The sequence below is a fragment of the Ceratotherium simum genome, chromosome 21 (assembly GCF_057802395.1).
Source record: "Ceratotherium simum simum isolate JZ-2026a chromosome 21, ASM5780239v1, whole genome shotgun sequence".
In the NCBI taxonomy this organism is placed as follows: Eukaryota; Metazoa; Chordata; class Mammalia; order Perissodactyla; family Rhinocerotidae; genus Ceratotherium; species Ceratotherium simum.
This window is the reverse complement of record NC_141920.1, coordinates 15544011-15565916: the sequence shown is the minus strand read 5'-3', so window position 1 is coordinate 15565916 and position 21906 is coordinate 15544011. Positions and strand designations below refer to the sequence as shown.

The window sequence follows — 21906 nt, the reverse complement described above, 5'->3', positions numbered from 1 at the left end:
ATCCCTTCTCCCCTACACCCAGGCCAAAGGAGTCTGAGGTGGTCTCCAGCAGTGTCCTGAGCCATGGCACTAAGCATGCCACATGATCATGACTTGTTCTGAGTTCCACGGACCAGAGACCGTTTCCTATTTACTACTGCATTCCACAGAACCCAGCACTTAGCTAGCAAGTGTCCAAAAATATCGTGTTCTTTGTAAGAATAACTGAACTGAATGTCACCTGGTTCAATATAAAGAGGAACTTCCTAACAGTCACAGTTGAACAATAATGGGAATAGACAGCCTTATAAGATAATGAGCTCCCTGTCACTGAATGTATGCAAGCAGGAATTTGATGACCATCTCTCAGGGAGGCTGTAGGGAGATATCCAAACAGAGTCTAAGAGTAGTGGAGACAAGACATCAGGACATCTCCTAGTTCTGGCCCTGTCTGTATGAGCCAGGGTAAGCCTCTTCCCCTCACTGAGCCTCAGACTACCCATCTGTAAAATGGAAGCTCGAGACCAGACTTCTGAGTGACCTCCTGCTCTAACAACCCATGGTTTTAGGAACACCTGCTCTGTGCCCAGACTTGTGAGGAATATGCCAGAGTTAATATTCAGCCAATGTTTGAGTGAATGAGTGAGTGTTGAATAAATGAGTGAACGAATGAAGCCAGTAAGCTGAATGAAGAGTAGTTAGAGCTTTAAAATTACACAGACTTTTGGCCTTAAATCCCAGCTCCCCTATTTCCCAGCTGTGGATTTTGGGAAAGCCAATATGCCTGTTTTTTCATCTTGAAAACAGACCATTACTGCCTAATCATGCCTTCCTCCCAGGGATGCTGTAAGGGTGAGTTGTGACCCCACATAAAGTGCCTGGAACAGGATACAGAACACAGTGGAACCTCAAGAAGTGAGAGCCCCACCCCTTCTGTACATGGGGGGGTGGGGGTGGGGGGCTGGAAGTGTGTTTTCTATTCTAAGCTATTTCCCCCCACCCCCTCTCCTGTGCCATTCAAAAAGGGTGGGACCTATGTCAGAGAGATTTTGTTTGTTAACTAGCAACATCTGTCCAGCTAGGGACTGATATCTAGGCCTTCTGACAAAGAGCGACAATAAATCCTTCTTGACCTACTGCTGCCCTCCAGATAGAAGATAAAGCACAGCCCTCCAGAGGAGTGGCTGAGATTACAGGCCTGCTTCATGGGAAAAGAACAGGCAGCAGAGCCCAGGAGACCTGGGCTGCAAGGACCCACTGCCAGAAACCTCTGGCAAGCTTTGTGACTTTGGGCAAGTAACTCAGCCTCTCTAGGTTACAGTTTCAACGTTTGCCTACATCCTATGTGTGCCTACTTCTTATGAGGCTCAAATGAGATTGTAAAAGCCTGTGAAAACTGTAGAAACAATAATCATTATGTAACTGATCATTTTGTCAGCCCCTGCTCTGTGCCAGGCACTGGACCAGGGTCCTTACCAGAGCGGCAAAGTTAGTACTAATATTAATTGTTCCTATTTTACATACGAGAAAACCTAGGCCCAGCGAGGTCAGATTCCAACCCAGATCACACGTCTTCTCCCGGCCTCAGTTTCCTCACCAGAGAGATCGGCTTCCTACTGTCACTTAATGACTGAAAAGTTAAAGAGTGCTGGGTGGAAAAAGGGGACAGATTGGGGCCAGCCTGGGTCTCCGGGCCAGGAGGGGTGGGAGGATTCAAGGAGGCTGTGAGGCCCTCCGGAGTGGGGACGACCCCGCAGGAGGCCTGGGGCTCATCCAGGCCTACCCAGGATTCCCAAGTCCCTCCTGGAGCCAAGGGCCCGGGATTCCCGGGCGGCTCCGGGAGCGGGCGGGGCCGGAGGCGGGGCGGCGGCAGGAAGCGGCCGGAGCGGCGTTCGGAGCGGCCTGGGCCCTGCGGAGCCCGGCAGAGCCCGGCCGGCCGTCGTAGTCTGCTGGGAGCTGCACCGGGACCCCTGGAGGGCGGCGCGCCCCTGAGTGCACGGCGAGGCGCAGGAGGTAGAGACGCGGGGAGGATCCCAGGCCCTTCCGGGGAAGAGCGCGGCCCTAAGCTGCGTGGGTGCGAGGAGGCCACACCTGCGGAATCCCCGGGCTCGCAAGACCCCCAACCGGCGGGGGCGGGGCCTCCGCTGCGCCCCTCCCTCCCCCGCCCTGGGCCCCGCCCCTGCTCCTCCCGGCGCTGGGCCGGGGTCTTTCTCCGCCCCCGCCCGGGACCCAGCGTCGCGCTCCCCCTAGGCTGCCATGGCCTCGCGGCTCCTGCACCGGCTGCGGCACGCCCTGGCCGGCGACGGCCCGGGGGAGGCGGCGGCCGGCCCCGAGGCCGAGCAGTTCCCGGAGAGCTCGGAGCTGGAGGACGACGACGCCGAGGGCCTGTCCTCCCGGCTCAGCGGCACCCTCAGCTTCACCAGCGCCGAGGAAGATGAGGAGGACGAAGAGGAAGACGAGGAGGTCGGCCCCGACCCGCTGCTCCCCGGGGACGGGGCGTCGGGAGAAGACGCAGGCGAGTGCGGGAGGATGGAGGCGCGAACCCTGGGCCCGATTAGGCCTCCACCCAACCGCGTTCCCAAGAGCATCGAGAGCTTCGGGGGCTCTGAGTTGATCCAGCCGAAACTCCGACACTTCTTAAGTGCCCCAGCCACCTCTTGGCTTTGTGACCTTGAGAGAGTCACAACACCTCTCTGAGCCAAGTTTTCCCTTGTGTCAAATGGGGAAAATCACTCCCACCTCAGGGTTGTTGGGGCCATTAAATGTAGAGAGTCTGGTATACACGTGGTAATAACGTGCTAGGGGTTTTTGGGCGGAGATGTTTATTTAGCGCCTACAGTCTGCCAGGCACGGTGTTTGGCACCCGGCCCCTCTCTGGCCCTCAGTTTCCATTTATGTCAAATGGTGACAAAGCCTCTGTCACCTGTTGGGAGGACGAGCGAAGTCATGGCACGTGGTTTATGTTGACCCTGGCCCCTGGCCCACTGATGTGGCTGACTGGTCGTGTGCTCATGCAGAACGGAGCCCCCAACCTGATGCGCAGCGGGGCAGTCAGCTCCTGGCACGGCAGTTGCAGGATTTCTGGAAGAAGTCCCGAAACACCCTGGTACCCCAGCGGCTGCTCTTCGAGGTGACCAGTGCCACCGTGGTCAAGGACCCACCCTCCAAGTACGTGGTGAGTGATGGTCCAGGAACCCCTGGGCTGTGAGTCTAGAAGTCCAGCTAAGAGAAAGTAGGGAATACTCCAACTTCCTGGGGGGTCTGGCTATGTAGTAATAAATGGCTGCCCCATTTTACAGAGGGGGAAACTGAGGCCAGAAAGGGGATGTAACTTGAGCAAGTCCTCAGGCAAATGCTTTAGCTTCTCTGAGACTGAATAAAGAAGGGATTATGGACCTGCCTCCTCTCCTGATTTTGAGACTAAGAGACTTGGTGTGTGTGTTCCCCTCCCCCATCCCCAGGGTTTTGCAAATTGTAGCAAGATATATAGGAAAGATTATAAGATTATAAAATTATCTGTGTCAGACTTGAGACCCAAATTGCATTGGTTAGTGGTTAAAAAAAAAAAGGGTTTTCGGGCCAGCCCGGTGGCGCAGCGGTTAAGTGCGCGCGCGCTCGGCTTCACATGCCCCGGGTTCGCAGGTTCGGATCCCGGCGCGCAGGGACGCATCACTTGTGAAGCCATCACTTGTGAAGCCATGCTGTGGCGGCGTCCCATGTAAAGTAGAGGAAGATGGGCACAAATGTCAGCCCAGGGCCCATCTTCCTCAGCAAAAAGAGGAGGATTGGCATCAGATGTTAGCTTAGGGCTGATCTTCCTCACACACACACACAAAAAATGGGTTTTGGATCAGACCCTAATTCAAATCCCACTTATTACCAGTTTTTTAGCCTTGGGTGAGTTGTGTAACCTTGATGAGCCTGTTTCCTCATCTAAGCAATGGGAATAGTGCAGAGGATTGTAGCAGGAATTCAGTAACAGTGCACAGAAAGCCCTCAGCATTGTACCTGGCATTATGACGTGCTCAGTAAAATGGTAGCTATATCATTATTACTTAACTTTGGATTGTAAATGTGTGGCATTTAAGGCCTGTTGTGCCCTCCTTACAACCCAGGTGAATCAGTTCTTGAGCATCCAGAATCATCTTGTCCTAAGGGCTAGATATAGGGGGTTGGTGGGGCTGGGGTGAAGGGCAGTGTGGGGAGGGCCTTGGAGTTCCTGTTTTTCTCCCTGTGAAAAGGAGAAACTAGGGGCCGGCCCAGTGCCGCAAGCGGTTAAGTGCACGCACCCCGCTGCGGCGGCCCGGGGTTCATAGGTTCGGATCCCGGGTGTGCACCGACACGCCGCTTGTTAAGCCATGCTGTGGCGGTGACCCATATAAAGTAGAGGAAGATGGGCACGGATGTTAGCTCAGGGCCAATCTTCCTCAAGGAAAAAAGGGGAAGATTGGCATCAGATGTTAGCTGAGGGCTAGTCCTCCTCACAAAAAAAAGGAGAAACTGACACGGTGAATGTGGTCAGCCAGGTCCTGCTCCCGGCCAGGCCTGAAACTTAGCCTGACCTAGCTAGTCCTGGCAGTGGCAGCTCCCTGCCTCTCACTTCCCCCCACTTCCCCACCCTCCTCCCTTTCTGACTCAGCAGGAAGGGGGCCTGGAGCCCTGTCCTACATCTGGGCCTCTCCACCCCTCTCTGCTGCTGTTAGTAAACAAGGGCCACGCCCATGGGGTGATTGCTCCAATTTAAGCAGGGATTGAGTCTGATGATCAAGTCTTTTTTTTCTTTTTTGTGATATCAGCCCTGTGCTAACATCTGCCAATCCTTTTTTTTTTTTTTTTTTTTGCTGAGGAAGACTGGCCCTGGGCTAACATCCGTGCCCATCTTCCTCCACTTTATATGGGATGTCACCACAGCATGGCCTGCCAAGCAGTGCGTTGGTGCGCACCTGGGATCCGAACCGGCAAACCCTTTGCCGCAGCAGCAGAGTGCACGCACTTAACCACTTGCGACACCGGTCCGGCCCAAAGATGATCAAGTCTTAATGGCAAAAGTCCCATGGCAAAAGTCCTGGCCAGGGGTCATGCAAAAGAAGGGGACCCCCAGGAGCAGTTATCACCTCCTTTGTCCAATAGAGACCCTAAATCCCAATTTAACTTCTCCTGTGGGTTAAGAGCAAAGGCTTTGGCATTAGATCAGCCTGGGTTTGAATGCCAGCTGGGCCATTTACCAGCTAGCTCTGTGACTTGGGGGAAGTCTTTGAGCCCTTTGCCCCTCTTTGAGCCTGCTTCCTCAGCTGTCAGAAGTAAGGACACCTTGCTTGCAGTGCTGTTGTGATGATTAAATGAAATAGATGTACAGTGCTCAGCACAGCCCGTGGCACAGGGTAGGTGCTCAGTTAATGGAGCTATTACTATCATTATTCCCTGCCTCGGTCGGACGCTAAAGGATCAGATGAGATAATGGATATAAAGTGGTTCTGTTGTCAAAAAATAAAAATTAAAGCGAGATGAACATAAGGGGTCCTTATAGACCAGTGCTTCCTGACGTGTGTTCTGCAGAAAACTGGTTCCCTGGAATGTTAATAACTGTTCTTTTAAAAAAAAGGTTTTGCAGTCAATATGTTCTGGGAATGCAGTTAAACGAGAGTAAAATAAGTTTCTCTATTGTTTAACTTTTTAATCCTTAATATTAATGTACACTGTGAATCTTCGAGAGGATAGAGCAGGCAAACCTAATTGACCAGGGTGGCTATGATATTGGCAGTTTCACAGGGCAAATTCAAGAGAAAAATCTGGGTTTGGTGTTAGTATGCCTTTAACATATAATGCTTGTTAATCCCCCTTTTAAACCTGTTGGCTCAGCATTATTATAGATTAATCCATATCCGGGTTCTCAGACCTTGGGGAAGCTTAGTGGTCATCGTGGTCAGTGTTTCCCAAACCTCAGTCATTCCCGTACCACCTTCACAATTCTTGTCCTATCCAGATGCTACTTGTACCTTTCTTTGCTTAACATTTTTCTTTAAATAGACCTATATTTTGAAAATAAGGTTAAAAGATAACTCTATACCCCTGCTGTATGTGGAAAGCCTCTCTTGCCATAAAGAAAAGATAACTGTAAAAATAAAAGCAGTGAAAATGAACCCATGTCATTAAACCCTGCCTGGATGCCGTTGCCTGAAGAAGGCCCTGACCTGAGATTCGCTTTCTGGCTCTTTTCTAAAACTGGAGCTGAGAAGTGTTGGAGAAGTGTTTTTTTAAAACCAAATTGAGAGCTTCTAAATTTGTAGTCATAAAGATTCAAAGAGAATTAGGGGGAATCACCTCCTGCCTCTGATTTAGTGTTGTTTACTCTAGTACATACCACCCAAAAATCTCGGGTACCAACATTTGTACATGGCCCATACTTGAGTAAACAATGACCTGGGCCAACACTTCATTCACTAGAGAAGGTAGCGACCCCAAGAGGGGGACTGACTTGCCTGACGTCACACAGTGAGGGAGTAGCTGACCTGGGGTTAGAACTTGAGTCCCAGTCCAATGCACTTTCCATAAAGATCACTACTAGGGCTGTCTGCAGACCTGTCCTCCAGGTCTGGATTGGAATAACCTGGCTAGGGATTTGGGGACTCTGTGTCCAGAGTGGAACAAAGCTCCAAGCTGGTCCTAAAGGTTGGCTCAGAAGCCCAAAAGAGGGGCCTGGGTTTCAGCTCAGCCCTGGTTTTCCAGAGGGGCTGTCAAAAGAGCAAACTGCTCTACGGGAAGGGGGTACTCCTTAAGGGGCAGAAGGGGCAGCAGTTGCAGGCACTGAAGCTCACCTCTCTTTCTCTCCCCGTGCTGTCTTGGGCCTGGGTCATTTCAGACAAGCCTCAGGTAAGATGCGACCGGGTCCCTAGCTGCCGTCCCAGCAGCTCCCACCCTCCTGAGCCCAGTCTCAGGGGTGAAGGGAAGAGGTGGGGGAACAGAGCTGGAAGTGTGGGTGTGGGGAGGGAAGGGGCCCATGGACAACTTGCACCTGCCCTCACCCCCACCCTCCCTACAGCTCTACACCCTCGCCGTGATGGGTCCAGGGCCACCAGATCGCCAGCCAGCCCAGATCTCTCGCCGCTACTCGGACTTTGAGCGGTTGCACCGAAACCTACAGCGGCAGTTCCGGGGCCCCATGGCTGCCATCTCCTTCCCCCGTAAGCGCCTGCGCCGGAATTTCACTGCAGAGACCATTGCCCGCCGCAGCCGGGCCTTCGAGCAGTTTTTGGGCCACCTGCAGGCAGTGCCCGAACTGCGCCATGCCCTGGACCTGCAAGACTTCTTCGTGCTGCCCGAGCTGCGGCGGGCACAGAGTCTCACCTGCACTGGCCTCTATCGTGAGGCTCTGGCACTCTGGGCCAATGCCTGGCAACTGCAGGCCCAGCTGGGCATCCCCTCTGGCCCAGACCGCCCTCTGCTGACCCTGGCTGGGCTGGCTGTGTGCCACCAGGAGTTGGAGGACCCTGGGGAGGCCCGGGCATGCTGTGAGAGGGCCCTACATCTACTGGGAGACAAGAGCCTCCACACTTTGTTGGCACCCTTTCTAGAAGCCCATGTCCGGCTCTCCTGGCGCCTGGGCCTGGACAAACGCCAGTCGGAGGCCCGGCTCCACGCCCTCCAGGAGGCAGGCCTGACCCCCACTCCACCCCCTAGTCTCAAAGAATTGCTTATCAAGGAGATACTGGACTAACCTTGCCTAGACTTAAGGCCACTGGGGGAAGAGGCACTGCCCTAGGGTGTGTGTGCGTGGGGCGGAGTGCTGATGAGGACATGGACAGCAGTTGGGAGGCTGTAGGGGGTGCTGGAAACCCCTAGAAGTTCCACAAAGAATTTGTAGCAGACCAAGGAAACATGGTTCTTCTGTTGAGCTGGACTCAGGACAAGCTTTGGCTGCGATGCTCGGGATGGGGCAGGAAGTCTGATGCAGATGTTCCAGCTTATGAACAGCTAGGGGCTGTGCCCCAGGTCAGGGTCACTGGTCCCTTTTCCGTGGGTCTCCAAGCCAGCAAGCCAGCCTGGCTGAAGGGCCAGGGACTCTGCCTCTGGAGTCCTAGAGTCGATGGCTGGAGGGAGGGCTGCAGTTCTGGCCCAAGGGAATTAAAGGCCAGCAGCTCCAGTGGTATCAGTCTCTTTATTAGATGCAAGGGACAGCAGGCCCAGCCCTCAACTGTAACTCCTGCTTCAGGAGTGGGGGAGAATGGTGATCCCTGTAGCCCTAGGCCAAGCTGGTACCTCTGGCTACAGCTTGCTCTTTGAGACCCGATGGTTCACTCGGATCACGCCCTCCTGGGCACAGGACACAGCCAGGACCCCGTCCTGACGCCACAGCCGCCCTTGGACCAGCCCCCGAGAGCCACCTGTGGGTGAGGAGAAGAGTGAGAATGGCCTTCTCTCCTTCAGCACAGCCAAACACACTCCTTGACAAGGGCCCAGGCCAGGTCAGGCTGCCCCGTACAAGGGCACACTGACACTACGGTCACTCCAGATCTCCACATGCCCCTTTATGAGCCTATTATGGTCAGTCATTGGGGGGTAACGCCTCCCATGGGAACCTCACTTGACAGTTTAAAAGCACTTTCACATATCCACCGGGCTCCTCAAAAAGATCACAGCAGGAGGAATTCTGAGCAAAATCCCGGTCAGTAGCTTGGCTCAGCAGATCCGCCCCACCTCTGGCCACTTATGTTAGGAAACCCTTCAGTTCCTCTCATAATAAATCAAACCAGGCCCTCCAGGCTGGTAATTCATTAAAAACACCCTTCCCTCCAAGGGGAAATACGGGATCAGTGGGGAGGACGGGGGCCAAGAGGTCTGGCCACCCCTCCCTCCCACCTGGAGATTCTCTCTGCTAGCCTTGGGCCTCATTTTGATGTTTATGAAGGGAACTGCTGGTTTCCCTTACACATAATAGAGCTCACTTAGTTCTCACAGCAGCCAAGTGAAGCAGGCATTGTCCTTTCATTTTCCAGATGATGACAATGAAGTCCAGAGAGGCTCAGGAACTTAGCCTTAAGGATCAGGGCAAACTCAGACCCAAGTGTCCTAACTTCAAGGTTGTTGCTCCTGTACTGTGATGCTATTGGTACTTGAGAGTCCCCCTTCCCTGAGTATAAAGAATCCCTTGAGTGTTGTCCCTGTTGCACAGAGCAAGGCTTTTCTTCATTTGAAATGTACTCCTTGGAAAGGAACCCAGGACTCGGGGACTAGACGTTGCTGGAGGAGTCTGGGTTTCTCTCTGTCCACCACCAGGAGTGTCCAAGGAGTGGGTGCCTTAGAGGCTGTTGAGTGCCCTGAGCCCCAACCAGCTTAATCGTCAGAGTCACTTAGGGAGCTTCTTAAAAATAGTTTCCTGGACCTCATCCAAGACCTGCTGAGTCAGAATCTTGGGGGTGGAATCTGAGACTCTATTTTGAAAAAGCTCCCCCAAGTGGCAGTCTGATGGGCCACCAGGTTTGGATACCACTGTTCTAACGTGACCTTATTTGCTTAGATAGGGAAACAGGCTTAGAGAGGAGATGGGACTTGTCGGAGATCATATGGAGAATCTGAACTGGGTCTCTGAGATCAAGTAAATCTTCTTCCCAGCATGTAACAGAAATTAAGAGCTGAGCAGGTGTCCTGTCCTGCCTCTCACTCTCATTTTGAAGACAAGGATGCCAAAGCCTAGGAGGGCAGGAGAGGAAATGACCTGTGAAGTGCCCCACAGGAAGTGGAGGCTGCCTGCCACCCCAAGGTCAGTGCCCTTGTCCCACGTGGCCCCACACTCACCAGCCCAGGGGCTCTCGCACTCATAGAGCATCCAGTGGTCAGCTCGGAAAGGGGCGTGGAACCACATGGAGTGGTCCAAGGAGACCATGAAGTGCACCTTATGCTGCCACCGGTGGGGCAGCATCGCTGTGCCCAGGAAGGCATAGTCCGAGATGTAGGCAGCCACGCAGCAGTGCATCTTGATGTCGCCCTCCCCTGCAACAGGTTCCGGCCCCGTCAGCCCTGGGCTCCTGGGCTTTACAGCTCAGGACCTGCAGGGAGGCGGGAGAGAAAGGGGCTGCCGTGCACAGAGGTGCAGACTGTTCACTGCACGAGAGCACCTGGCCCAACGTACGTGAGGGGGGTAAGGGAGGTGGGGCAGGAGGGAGTGAGGACTGAAATCCAGTCTTCACTCCCCAAGTTTCCCACCCTGGACCCTGGAAGTGTCTTCTTCCAGTTTGCACAAAGGCACGTAATGGTTAGCACTGGACCTGGAGAAGAATCTCAGCAAGGTGCCTTGCCTTCCCCAGAAAGGGCCTATGTTAGGATTATAGTCACCTCCCCATTCTCTCCATGCAAAGAGCTGAGAGGGCCCTGCTGAGAAGCTGAGCCACCTTCCCCATCATGCAGGCCCAGAGAGGGGAAGTAACATGCCCAAGGCCACACAGGGCAAATGAGGCACAGGCCTAGACCCCTGGAGAGTGTTTTCTTCCAGTCCATGGGGTCCTCTTACCAATATAGCCCCGGGCTCGCACCCAGAACATCTGTTTGGGCTCCATGCTCTCCAGCTGGCTCAGGGTGGGTGGTTTTACCAGCTTGATCTCAACGGGCACCTCCCGGGCAGCAATTCGGTTCAGCCCCACTCGGTACTTCTCTTGGAGGTTAGGGTCCCTGAAAGTAAAGCGGAGAGGGACTGAGGGATACAGGGAGAGGTGGAGCCTCTCCTCTGAGCTGCCTCTCCTGACTCCCCTCATTCCTCCACAAGGACTCCTGACTTATCCCCCAAAGCTCCCCTCCCCTCTGGCAGGCAGGAGTGTAGAGTATTTGAATCCTTTCTTTGCCACTTATGAGCCATGTGGCCTTGTAGTAACCTACCTCATAATAAACATTGTGGAGAAGACAAGATAAGGCATATTAAAGCCAACACATCATAGTCATAGGCATACCCTATAATATGCACTGTTCTAAGCATTTCACACACATTAACTCACTCCTCACAACAACCCCTGGGATAGGTGCTATTATCACCCTGAGCTGATGAATGAAATCAGCAGAGTCCAAGTAGCTTGCTCAGGAGGTGGAGAAGGCAGGATTCGGACCCAGGCAGCCTGGCTCCACGGTTCCTACTTTTAACTTCACTCTTCTACACATTCAGGAAATAGGCTGCCCAACTTGGACTGAGTTCCCTAACCCTAAGCAATTGGGAACACTGTGTCCCCAGGGGGAGGAGTCCATTTCCAGAGAAGCCCCTTCACCATGGCAACAACTACCCCTAGTGCTCTTCACTGGTATTTCCATTTTCATCCCTATCCTCTCAAGCACTGTCCAATAAAACTGTGATGATGGAATGTTCTGTATCTGTCCACCATGGTAGCCACTAGCCACACGTGGCTACTGAGTGCTTGAAATGTGGCTAGTGTGACTGAGGAACAGAACTGTTGATTCTGTTTAATGTTAATTAATTTAATATAGCCACACATGGCTAGTGCCCTCCTTATTGGACAGCACAGCTCTAGATTTAGGGAGCTTTAAGAACAATGTCTTCCTTTCATTTCAGCAAACTTCTGGGCTCCAACTGCATAAGCTCCATGCTTATTCAATAGCGGTATAACTACAATACCCGCTGAGTGCCTTATTCTCTCTTAGCTCATTTAATCCTTAGCAGCGTTATGAGGTAGGAATTATGATCAGCACCATTTTATAACCGAGGGCATGGCTCAGAGTGCGAAAGCAACTTGCCCAAACTCACAGAGCTAGCAGAGATGGAGTCTAGATTTGAACCCAGGCCTTTTCCAGGTTCTAACCCACATCTGTCCCATGCCACCCTGCCGCCTCCCCTGCATGCAGCACAAGACAGGAGCTGTCCTTATGAGGACAGGAGCTGAGATCAGGCAGGGAAGAAACAACCATTCCCATTTTTCAGGTGATAAAGCAGGGCTCCGAGAGGCTGGGGAGTTGGGCAAAGTCACAGCAGGTGGGCACTAATGGAGGTACAGCCCCGGCCAGAATCCATGTGTCTGTCCTATGTCGGGACTCAGAGCTCTTTTCCCTGCCCCAGCATTTTCCCAACTTTATTAGCTGGGATCCAAGTAAATATATTTTACCAGGTGACATTCAAAACATCTAACACGGGCCGGCCCCATGGCTTAGCGGTTGAGTGTGCGCGCTCCGCTACTGACGGCCCGGGTTCGGATCCCGGGCGCACACCGACGCACCGCTTCTCCAGCCATGCTGAGGCTGCGTCCCACATACAGCCACTAGAAGGATGTGCAACTATGACATACAACTATCTACTGGGGCTTTGGGGAAAAAAAAGGAGGAGGATTGGCAATAGATGTTAGCTCAGAGCCGGTCTTCCTCAGCAAAAAAAAAAAAGGAGGATTAGCACGGATGTTAGCTCAGGGCTGATCTTCCTCACAACAAACAAACAAAAAACATCCAACACACGCAAGGCAAGGGCAGCGAGGCCATAGCTCTGCAGCAGGGACCCTGCCCCCTGCCAGGCATTAATTCCTAGGCTGCTGGATCACGGGTGACCCCAAAGGAGGAAGGGGACCACTCAGGGACTGGGGAGGTATTTACCAAGGGGTTATAAAAGTATTTTAATATTTTAACAACCAGTAAAGCTATAATAGTACCTGAACTGGCTGAATCATAAGCCCTGCACCTCACAGCCCAACACAATACACTTGCACATGCACACATGCCCACGCACACAACTGCAACTAAAGTTTCACAAAAGGATTCTTACTCTTGCTACATCAATACACTTCAATATCTTCTTTTGTAGTCTATATTTTTCAAATGCTGGTGAAGACCCACTGAAGGATCCCATGACCCACTAACAGGTGGCAAGTGCAGTCTGAATGCTGTCCTGGAGCCTCCAGGCCTCTCACCTTAGATACTGGTCAACGAGGGCCTCATAGTCAAGCAGCTCTTCCGGTGGAGGCACAGTGGGCATGGAGAACTGGTGCTGCACGGGGCTGGGCTGCGTCTGCTGGAAGGAGGCCTGGCAGATGAAGATGGGCTTGCCATGTTGCACGGCCTTCACAGAGCGCACAGAGAAGCTTGCCCCTGTTCGCGTCCGCTCCACCTGGTACAGCACTGGCACCTTCGGGTCCCCTGCAGCGGGCACAAGGGACAGAGTAAGCCCAAGTGAGCCCCATAGGCCCGGTCACCATCACAATAGCTGGACAGGCACCTCTGCTATTCATTCTCCATTCCTTTTCTGCTTGGTAGCTACTGACTGAGAGGCCTACTAAGGGGATAGAGAGAGAACACCAGATGCTGTCATCCTGATGCCCCCAGTGCAGGTGGAGCTCCTCTCTGTCAACAGCACAGAACAGAAGCAACATTGCCAGATTCCCTGCATTCAAATCCCAGCTCTGCCACTCACCAGCTGTGTGCCCTTAGGAAAGTCACTTAACCTCTCTGAGCAATTTACTCATCTGTAAAATGAGGATCATCAGTGTTCATACCTCTCAGGATTTTAATGAGAATTAAATTAGTTCATAGTTGTAAAGTGTTTAGAATATCTGGCACATAGTAAGTGCTCTACAAGTGTTTGTTACATAAAGTAAATACTCCTAGCTTTTTCTTTTTAATTTATAAATTATTTCTAGAATTTTCCATTTAATATTTTTGGACTGTGGTTGACCACAGGTAACTGAAACACCAGAAAGCAAAACCACAGATAAGGGGGGGACTACTATATTTAGTTTAACATTTTTATATTAATTTTTTGTGTGTGTGTGTGAGGAAGATCAGCCCTGAGCTAACATCCATGCCAATCCTCTTCCTTTTTTTTTCCCTTTTTCTCCCCAAAGCCCCAGTACATAGTTGTAGTTGCACATCTTTCTGGTTGCTGTATGTGGGACACCATCTCAGCACGGCCAGACAAGCGGTGTGTCAGTGCGCGCCCGGGATCCGAACCGGGGCCGCCAGTAGCGGAGCACATGCACTCAACCACTAAGCCACAGGGCTGGCCCCAGAAAAGAATTTTTTTAAATTAATTAATTATTTTATTTTTTTTCAGTGAGGAAGATTAGCCTTGAGCTAACATCCATTGCCAATCCTCCTCTTTTTGCTGAAGAAGACCGGCCCTGAGCTAACATCTGTGCTTATCTTCCTCTATTTTATATGTGGGACGCCTGCTACAGCATGGCTTGCTAAGTGGTGCATAGGTCCCAGCCTGGGATCCGAACCTGCAAACCCCGGGCCACCGAAGCAGAGCAGGCGAACTTAACCACTATGCCACCAGGCCGGCCCCTAATTAATTTACTTTTAATAGTCTAGTTTTAATCCGTCACCATATATACGTGCCCCTTTACCCCTTTCACCCACCCCCCACCCCCTTCCCCTCTGGTAACCACTAATCTGTTCTCTTTGTCCATGTGTTTATCTTGACATGTGAGTGAAATGATACAGTGTTTGTCTTTCTCTGTCTGGCTTATTTCACTTAACATAATACTCTCAAGGTCCATCCATGTTGTTGCAAATGGGACAATTTTGTCTTTTTTTTAGGGTGAGTAGTATTCCATTGTGTATATATGCCACATCTTTATCCATTCATCAGTTGATGGGCACTTGGGTTGCTTCCACACCTTGCTTATTGTAAATAATGCTGCAATGAACATAGGGGTGCACAGATCTCTTTGTATTGTTGATTTCATGTTCTTTGGATAAATATCCAGTAGTGGGCTAGCTAGATTGTATGGTATTTCTATTTTTAAGTTTTTGAGAAATCTCCATACTGTTTTCTATAGTGGCTGCACCAGTTTGCATTCCCACCAGCAGTGTATGAGGGTTCCCTTTTCTCCACATCCTCCCCAACACTTATTATTTCTCGTCTTGTTAATTATAGCCATTCTGATGGGTGTGAGGTGATATCTCATTGTAGTTTTGATTTACATTTCTAAAGAAAATTTTAAAAGAGAGGATGGTCTAGCCGGATGGCATAGTGCTTAAGTTCACGTGCTCTGCCTTGGCGATCCAGGGTTCGCAGGTTCAGATCCCAGGCGTGGACCTACACACCACTTATCAAGCCATGCTGTGGCAGGTGTCCCACATATAAAATAGAGGAAGATGGGCACAGATGTTAGTTCAGGGCCAATCTTCCTCAGCAAAAAGAGTAAGATTGGCAACAGACATTAGTTCAGGGCCAATCTTCTTCATCAAAAAAACAAAATAAAAGGAAAATAAAATTAAATGGAGGATAAAATCTGTTTGCATCTGTCTCTGTGTTCATGTGTGTGTCTATGTATATGTTATAAACATGTGATATTTTCCTATCTCTGGATGGTATTATCAAGACTAGTTTATAAGAGCTCTATTTAATTGGCTTAAAAACAAACAACTGCTATATAAATTGAGTATACTCTTAAAAAAAATAACAGAAACTAACCCAAATGAATTTCAGGATCACATATTCTAAAGAAACTATTCAGTATTAGAGCTAATTTAAGTTTGTTGGGTTAATTAATATGGGCACATCTTTAGCGTTATCAGCATTAAAAATAAAATTTTTATTCTACCTAGGTTTACGAAAAAGCCAAACAAATTCATCTTCTCTCTCTTATAAAATTTGTCAGAAAAAAATTGATGGCTGACTTTGTCTAATGTCTTACGATGTTTTTGTAGGTAATCTAAACAGAATTATTGAGAACAGGTAAATTAAATAGATGTAAGTAAGATAAAAAGGTTTTGCATGAACTTTTTAACAATAATTATGTGTTATGGTATATGTACTAATTTTAAAATCTTTTGGTAAAATCTTTTAGAAACCTTAGAGTTCAGCTAAATTAAGTAAAATGATAAAAATTTATTGAGTATTTCCAAATAAGATAAAATATTAAATATTAATTACTAAACATAAGTTTATCTACTTTTGGCTTCTTATTATAGAAAAGCTAAAAGATATGTTTGGGTCTATTAGTAAACATATCTTGTGCCACATTGTTCATTGCAGCATTATTCACTATAGCCAAGAAGTGGAAGCAACCTAAGTGTCCCTCGACTGATGACTGGATCAAGAAGATGTGGTATATATATACAATGGAATACTACTCAGCCACAAAAAGGATAAAATCGTCCCATTTACAACAACATGGGATGTGCAACTATGACGTACAACTATCTACTGGGGCTTTGGGGGAAAAATAAATAAATAAAATTGTAAAAAAAAAATATTACAACAACATGGATGGGCCTGGAGGGTATTATGTTAAGTGAAATAAGCCAGAAAGAGAAAGACAAACACTGTATGATCTCACTCATATGTGGAATATAAACCAACACATGGACAGAGAAAACTGTATTGTGGTTACCAGGGGCAATGGGGGTGGGGAGTAGGCACAAGGGGTGAAGGGAGACATATATATGGTGATGGACAAACAAAAATGTACAACCCAAAATTTCACAATGTTATAAACTATTAAAACATCAATAAAAAAAAATTTTATGCTGTGAGAAAATGTATGTTTTCAGTAAAAGAAAGTATAAGAAATGGAGATATTTTTGTTAAGAAAGTAAATTTGTCCTAAAGCAAAACTGGTTATGGGAAAAAAGAAAGGACAAATTCTAAATGTAAAAATAGCAGGTTTGTGGAAGAGGAACCCTGAGAAAAAAATTTTGTGCATGGTCAACTGGCTAAGATTGGAATAAATTTAATTAAGTAAAGGAGTCTTAATATCCAAAGTAAGCTGGTGCAAAATTAGAATTTGGTTTTCTCTTTCTTAAAAGGACAGTTTTCTTTGACTGTTGGTCTCCTCTTGATAAGAGACTGTAAAAGTGTTTTTTGTTTTTTTTTTGAGCGGGCTGCCTGGAAAATAGAAATTCTATGTTTTTTTTTGGTAAGGAAGATTTGCTCTAAGCTAACATCCGTTGGCAATCTTCCTCTTTTTTTTTTTTTTTTTTTTGCTTGAGGAAGATTAGCCCTGAGCTAACATATATGCCAATCTTCCTCTATTTTGTATGTGGGATGCCTCCACAGCATAGCTGACAAGTGGAGTAGGTCCACACCGGGGATCCAAACCCGTGACCCCAGGCCACCGAAGCAGAGCATGTGGAATTTGAACCACTCGGCCATGGGGTTGGCCCCAGAAATTCTATGTTTTGTCAAAATAATTTCCTATGCTCAAAAAGCTGAGACGTCTCTATTAAGACAGCTAAGGTTTTTGTTTTTTTTCAACTGTGTAACTTTCTGTATTTGCCTGAAAGTCTTTGTCACTTTGGTTAAATGGATAACCAAGCACTGTTTCACAGTGACCTAGGATACTATTTAACCAAGTGTTTTATAACCTCTTGATATTTTTCACAAAGCTCCCAAAATTCAAATCCTAAATAAAGTCTTTTTTTTTTTTTTTTTTACCTGAAAAGTAACTTTGAGAATTTCCAGAGGGCCGCTGGAACTTCTCATAGAATTTGTTCTCTCTTCTTATAAAAAGGGAGATATTGGGGCCGGTCCAGTGGCACAACCGGTTAAGTGCGCGCGCTCCGCTGCGGTGGCCCAGGGTTCGCCAGTTTGGATCCCAGGCACGCACTGACGCACTGCTTGGCAAGCCATGCTGTGGCAGCGTCCCATATAAAGTGGAGGAAGATGGGCACAGATGTTAGCCCAGGGCCAGTCTTCCTCAGCAAAAAAAGAGGAGGACTGGCAGATGTTAGCACAGGGCTGATCTCCTCACAAAAAAAAAAAAAGAGAGATATTAAATTAATCAGGCTTATTTGATATGTTAAATTACATGTGAAGCATTGTCAAATAAATGATGATAAACCTTCTTAGGTTATATTGGATGGGTAAATGTTACTAATATAAGTGTTCTAAAAATTATATAAAATGTTAGTCATAATTCTAGTCACTATCTTAAAATGTGTGTTACAGATATAACCAGATTTCCTTGTCAATCTCATTGTAATCAGATCTTTAACCATGCCAATTTAAGTCTTTTGTCATTTACAGACAGTTATTGTTTTACTCTGATGCTTCTGCAAATATGTTTCATCTTCAGAGAGATTCATGGAAAGAACTCTGACACTTACTCTAGAATACAGGTTTCTGATAAACTTTCAATCATAAAACTGAACTGGGTAAGCAATTATAGAACTCTTAACAGAGACACTGGTAACTTCATAAAACTGCTAACAAAGATCAAGAGCAAAAATATTAATTACATGGGACTACATGAACCAAGGAAAATGCTCTAATGTTTGTTTTTCCAGATTTAAAGAAATCTTTTCCCTTCAGCTATCATCAATTTGGTAAGATATACCTTTATGAACAAAAATGAAACATTTACTTTATCTCCCTACCTGATCCCTCCAGAATTCAGACAATCTCAGTGAGTATTCTTATTTTCACTTATATATATAATCAGGCCAAGTTTTTAATATAAACAAATTAGTTTTACTGTGATTATCTTTGGTAAAAAAATAAAGGTAATTGTAGAGAGAAAAATTATGTTTGCACCTTTGTAGAGATTAGATTCTTTTTTTTTTTTTAAAGATTTTATTTATTTATTTTTTCCCCCCAAAGCCCCAGTAGATAGTTGTATGTCATAGCTGCACATCCTTCTAGTTGCTGTATGTGGGACTCGGCCTCAGGATGGACGGAGAGGTGGTGCCTCGGTGCGCGCCCGGGATCCGAACCAGGGCCACCAGCATCGGAGTGCGTGCACTTAACCACCAAGCCACGGGGCCGGCCCTAGAGATTAGATTCTAGTCCTATTAATTGTCTTCAAGGTTTTTTTATATACCCAAAAACTGGACTCACCAACTGCTTGCAGTACCCTCTTTGGAAAACAAACTCACTCCACGTGAGACAGTCACCAACAGATCAGTGTCTGTTGGTATACAACCTTCTGCTGATCCCTTGTTGTCTAATGCTAATATGACCAGCTACTGTCTCTAATGTCTTATACTCAAGCTTATCATCAACAGGTTAAAGAAGCTCTCCCAGATTCCACTTTAAAGGATCCTGTTGGTCACAGGGTATTCTGGACTGGGTATTCTGGAAGCATCATCAGAGGAAGACAGCCCTTGACCCCCACTGGAAATGACCTTACCAAGTGCTCCTAACCACTGACAATGCTGCAGAACTAGAATGCATTTAACCTTGGAGATACATCTCACAGCTAAAGAAGGCTCCAGGGCCAGCCCCTGTGGCCCGGTGGTTAAGTTCAGCGTGCTCCACTTTGGTGCCCTGGGTTTGGTTCCTGGGTGTGGACCTACACCACTCATCAGTGGCCATGCTGTGACGGCAGCTCACATACAAAATAGAGGAAGACTGGCAACAGATGTTAGCTCAGGGTGAATCTTCCTCAGCAAAAAACAGAAAAAAAGAAAGAAAGAAGAAAGAAAGGACACATTTGCTCCCACCTAGCATAAAGGTAAGAAAGGGACTGGGCCCACAGTAAGTATTCAAATGTTTTAGTAGTGCCTGTCAGGGAGCACCAGGCAATAAGAAGATGGTGGGGAGGGGCATGGGAATGTAGTATGAAAACGTATATTTACTATATAACTATTTTATATCTGTAAAATGAAGGGGAAAACCCCACTATTGTTTTCCTTATACAATTCACGTATCATAAAGTTCCATAAATTCTTCTCAGCTGATGGGACCATGTAGAAGACAGGGACTCTTAATGTTGGGGGCATCTGCTTTAGGAGTGAGGGGAAGGGAGGGAAAGCGAGTGCGATTTTTATAGTTTCTCAAAAGAGAGCATGGGTTTTAGAAGACTACTCTCTTGCTCCTTTATTGATCCCAAAGCTGTAAGCAGCTGTAGAAATCATCTCATTAAAATACCCTTGGTCCCACCCCTCTGCCATTTTTCGGGAGGGATGAACCAAGCCTCAGGGAGGGGAGGTAACCTCACTCAAGGTCACAGGGCAAATTAGCTGCAAAGCAAAAACTAGACCCAAGATCTCTTGATTCCCAGGCTGGTGCTCTGCCTACCTCCAAACTCCTAGCAGAGGTTACAGCATCTCTCTGAGGATCCAGCACAGTACTTGGCAACAGAAGGTGTGTAAAGGATGAAGAACAAAAGACTCCCGGGAGCAGTTAAACCACAAATCTTGTGTCATTATGGGCCAGATAACAAGTACTCAGTGAGTCTCAGCGGGAGTGAGGTACAAGGCTCTTCTCCACCCCAGGCTTAGTTCCTCAGGCTCCCAGGATGGGGGAGCAGCTAACTCTCTTTCCTCTCCCACTGCCCCTCCCCTTCCTCCTCTCTCCCTCTTTCTCCTCAGTCAGCCCCCCAAGGCCAGGAAAGAAGTGGCTGCTGGGGCCCCGGATGGGCTGGGGGCAGGGGGGGGCGCTTACCTGCCCGAACAAAGTAGCAGTGCAGAGAGTGCACGTGGTCGTCTTCATTCACGGACTTGGCTGCAGCCACCAGGGCCTGGCCCACAATCTGACCCCCAAACAGCCGCTGGGTTGTGGGTACCCAGTAATGCCTTCCTCTGCGGGGAGAGGGAGAAAGCAGGAGAGACTTAGGGGCTGGGTCGAATCCTATGATTATCAATGAGCCTCTTGTGCAAGATCCCTCAACGTTATTGAGTTTGGGATCCTTTTGAGAACCTGGACCATGGACCCTTTCCCCAGGCAAATATCATAATATCACTCTGCACACAACTTCAAGGCCTTCAGGACTGCCCAACTCTTCTGTGGACTTCACTTACGGATAACGGAACAATCCCCTTATTTTACACTAAGAGAACAGGGATCAGAGAGGGAAAGTGACTTGAGCAAGGTCACACAGCTTAAAACATTGTCATCCTGGGCAGTATCTGGGTCTTCTGAACCCAAGTCTAGTGTTTCTTCCACTGCCCATACTAAAGTAAAGCAGAAGCCTCTCAAGACCTTGAGTGGACCAAGATGAACCCCAAGAGGTGGGGGTGGACTGCATTAAGACCTGCCACTTACACCCCTTAACTTCAACAGCCCAGTTCTTCCAAGAACTAGACTTAGAGCTTGAAGGGCCCTCAGACTTCAAGTCTAACCCCCTCAGTGTACGGATGAGGAAACTGAGGCCTCAGAGGTGAAACATCTTGCCCAGTGTGTGAGCCCTGCGAAGGCTGAAGAATTTAGGTCTCCAGCTTTCCCACGCTCAGCCCAGTTCAGCCCAGAGTTTAGCATTTTTCATATAATGCATTGCAAACAGCCCTCCAGGAAGTTATTTGTAACTCGGTAAGTGGGGGTAAGGGAAATTAACGCCTAAGACAGCTTTCAATATGCCAGTAGGAGCCTTAGAGGCCAAAACGGTTAAATCCCTAGCTGCAGTCAAGAATTTAAGTGGTATCTATCGGAAAGGAGACTGGCTCAGGCGTCAGAATCAGTAATGAGCTACCAGATCCCACCTGGTGTGGATGGTGTATGTAAGAGGAAAAGGACAGTGAATATGCACGGAGCTGCGGATAAGTTTTAAACCTGATCAGCTGTGTGCCCTTGGACAAATCACTGCCCTTTCTGGGCTGGCTCCCGAAGCGCATGACCCCTCAAGGGAGGCTGCTAAGAAGGATATCTCAAGTCAAGACTTTACCGGCCCAGTTTGCCAGGACCTCCTAGGGGTGGGGCTGAGCAGACCCCCGCGCCAAGAGGGAGGAAGCCGGGGCAGCTACGTCAGGGACAAGTTCTCTCCCATTCTCGGCAGAGCCTGCATCCGGCGCAGAGCCCATCCTCGTCCAGGGAGCTATGGGCTTGCAGCAGTGGAGATCAGGAGCCTCTGTCCCAATGGGGGGATGCAGGCCAGAAGCGGCCGGATACCTGAAGAGATCTTCGTCCAGCGGCTCGAGGTTGAGCACGCTCGTGACCAGGACGCTGCGGAGGTCCTCGGGGGGATCGCCGGCATCCTGCCCGTCCTGCGGGGCCTGCAAGGCCGACATGTCGATGACCTGCTGCCGGCCCGAGGCACTGCGCTGAGCCGGACACGCGTAGATCCTCTC

At 48.8% G+C, this 21906-nt stretch overlaps 2 protein-coding genes across 6 annotated transcripts; one reads left to right on the top strand and one right to left on the bottom strand.

Moving 5' to 3' along the window:
• Positions 1 to 1890: 1890 nt before the first annotated feature.
• SNX21 (sorting nexin family member 21) lies at positions 1891 to 9967 on the top strand. 4 transcript variants are annotated; one of them, XM_087445196.1, is made up of 4 exons: positions 1891 to 1992; positions 2230 to 2494; positions 2997 to 3154; positions 7019 to 9967. In XM_087445196.1, exons 2-4 carry the CDS (start codon positions 2236 to 2238, stop codon positions 7691 to 7693), a joined length of 1092 nt encoding a protein of 363 aa, XP_087301322.1. In that variant the 5' UTR covers positions 1891 to 1992; positions 2230 to 2235; the 3' UTR covers positions 7694 to 9967. The 4 variants fall into 4 exon arrangements, with proteins under 4 accessions (XP_087301322.1, XP_087301323.1, XP_087301324.1 ...); XM_087445197.1 differs by having other exon boundaries at positions 2997 to 3147; positions 7019 to 7177; XM_087445198.1 differs by lacking the exon at positions 1891 to 1992 and having other exon boundaries at positions 2141 to 2498; positions 2980 to 3154.
• Positions 8116 to 21900, bottom strand: ACOT8 (acyl-CoA thioesterase 8). 2 transcript variants are annotated; one of them, XM_004430333.2, is made up of 6 exons: positions 21728 to 21896; positions 20288 to 20424; positions 12867 to 13092; positions 10484 to 10641; positions 9772 to 9966; positions 8116 to 8360 (listed from the first exon to the last, which is right to left on the bottom strand). In XM_004430333.2, exons 1-6 carry the CDS (start codon positions 21844 to 21846, stop codon positions 8242 to 8244), a joined length of 954 nt encoding a protein of 317 aa, XP_004430390.1. In that variant the 5' UTR covers positions 21847 to 21896; the 3' UTR covers positions 8116 to 8241. The 2 variants fall into 2 exon arrangements, with proteins under 2 accessions (XP_004430390.1, XP_087301325.1); XM_087445199.1 differs by lacking the exon at positions 8116 to 8360 and adding an exon at positions 8781 to 9106 and having other exon boundaries at positions 21728 to 21900.
• Between the last annotated feature and the right edge of the window lie 6 nt (positions 21901 to 21906).

Excerpts from the sequence above, each read along its gene's own strand:
- SNX21 (XM_087445198.1), top strand. The coding sequence starts at position 2,236 with ATGGCCTCGCGGCTCCTGCACCGGCTGCGGCACGCCCTGGCCGGCGAC. Across the intron at positions 2,499-2,979 it reads TCGGGAGAAGACGCAGGCGA|GTCGTGTGCTCATGCAGAAC; the intron begins GTGCGGGAGGAT and ends TGTGGCTGACTG. Across the intron at positions 3,155-7,018 it reads ACCCACCCTCCAAGTACGTG|CTCTACACCCTCGCCGTGAT; the intron begins GTGAGTGATGGT and ends CCCTCCCTACAG.
- ACOT8 (XM_087445199.1), bottom strand. The coding sequence starts at position 21,846 with ATGTCGGCCTTGCAGGCCCCGCAGGACGGGCAGGATGCCGGCGATCCC. Across the intron at positions 20,425-21,727 it reads CTGGACGAAGATCTCTTCAG|AGGAAGGCATTACTGGGTAC; the intron begins GTATCCGGCCGC and ends CTCTCCCCGCAG. Across the intron at positions 13,093-20,287 it reads CTGCTACTTTGTTCGGGCAG|GGGACCCGAAGGTGCCAGTG; the intron begins GTAAGCGCCCCC and ends TGCCCGCTGCAG.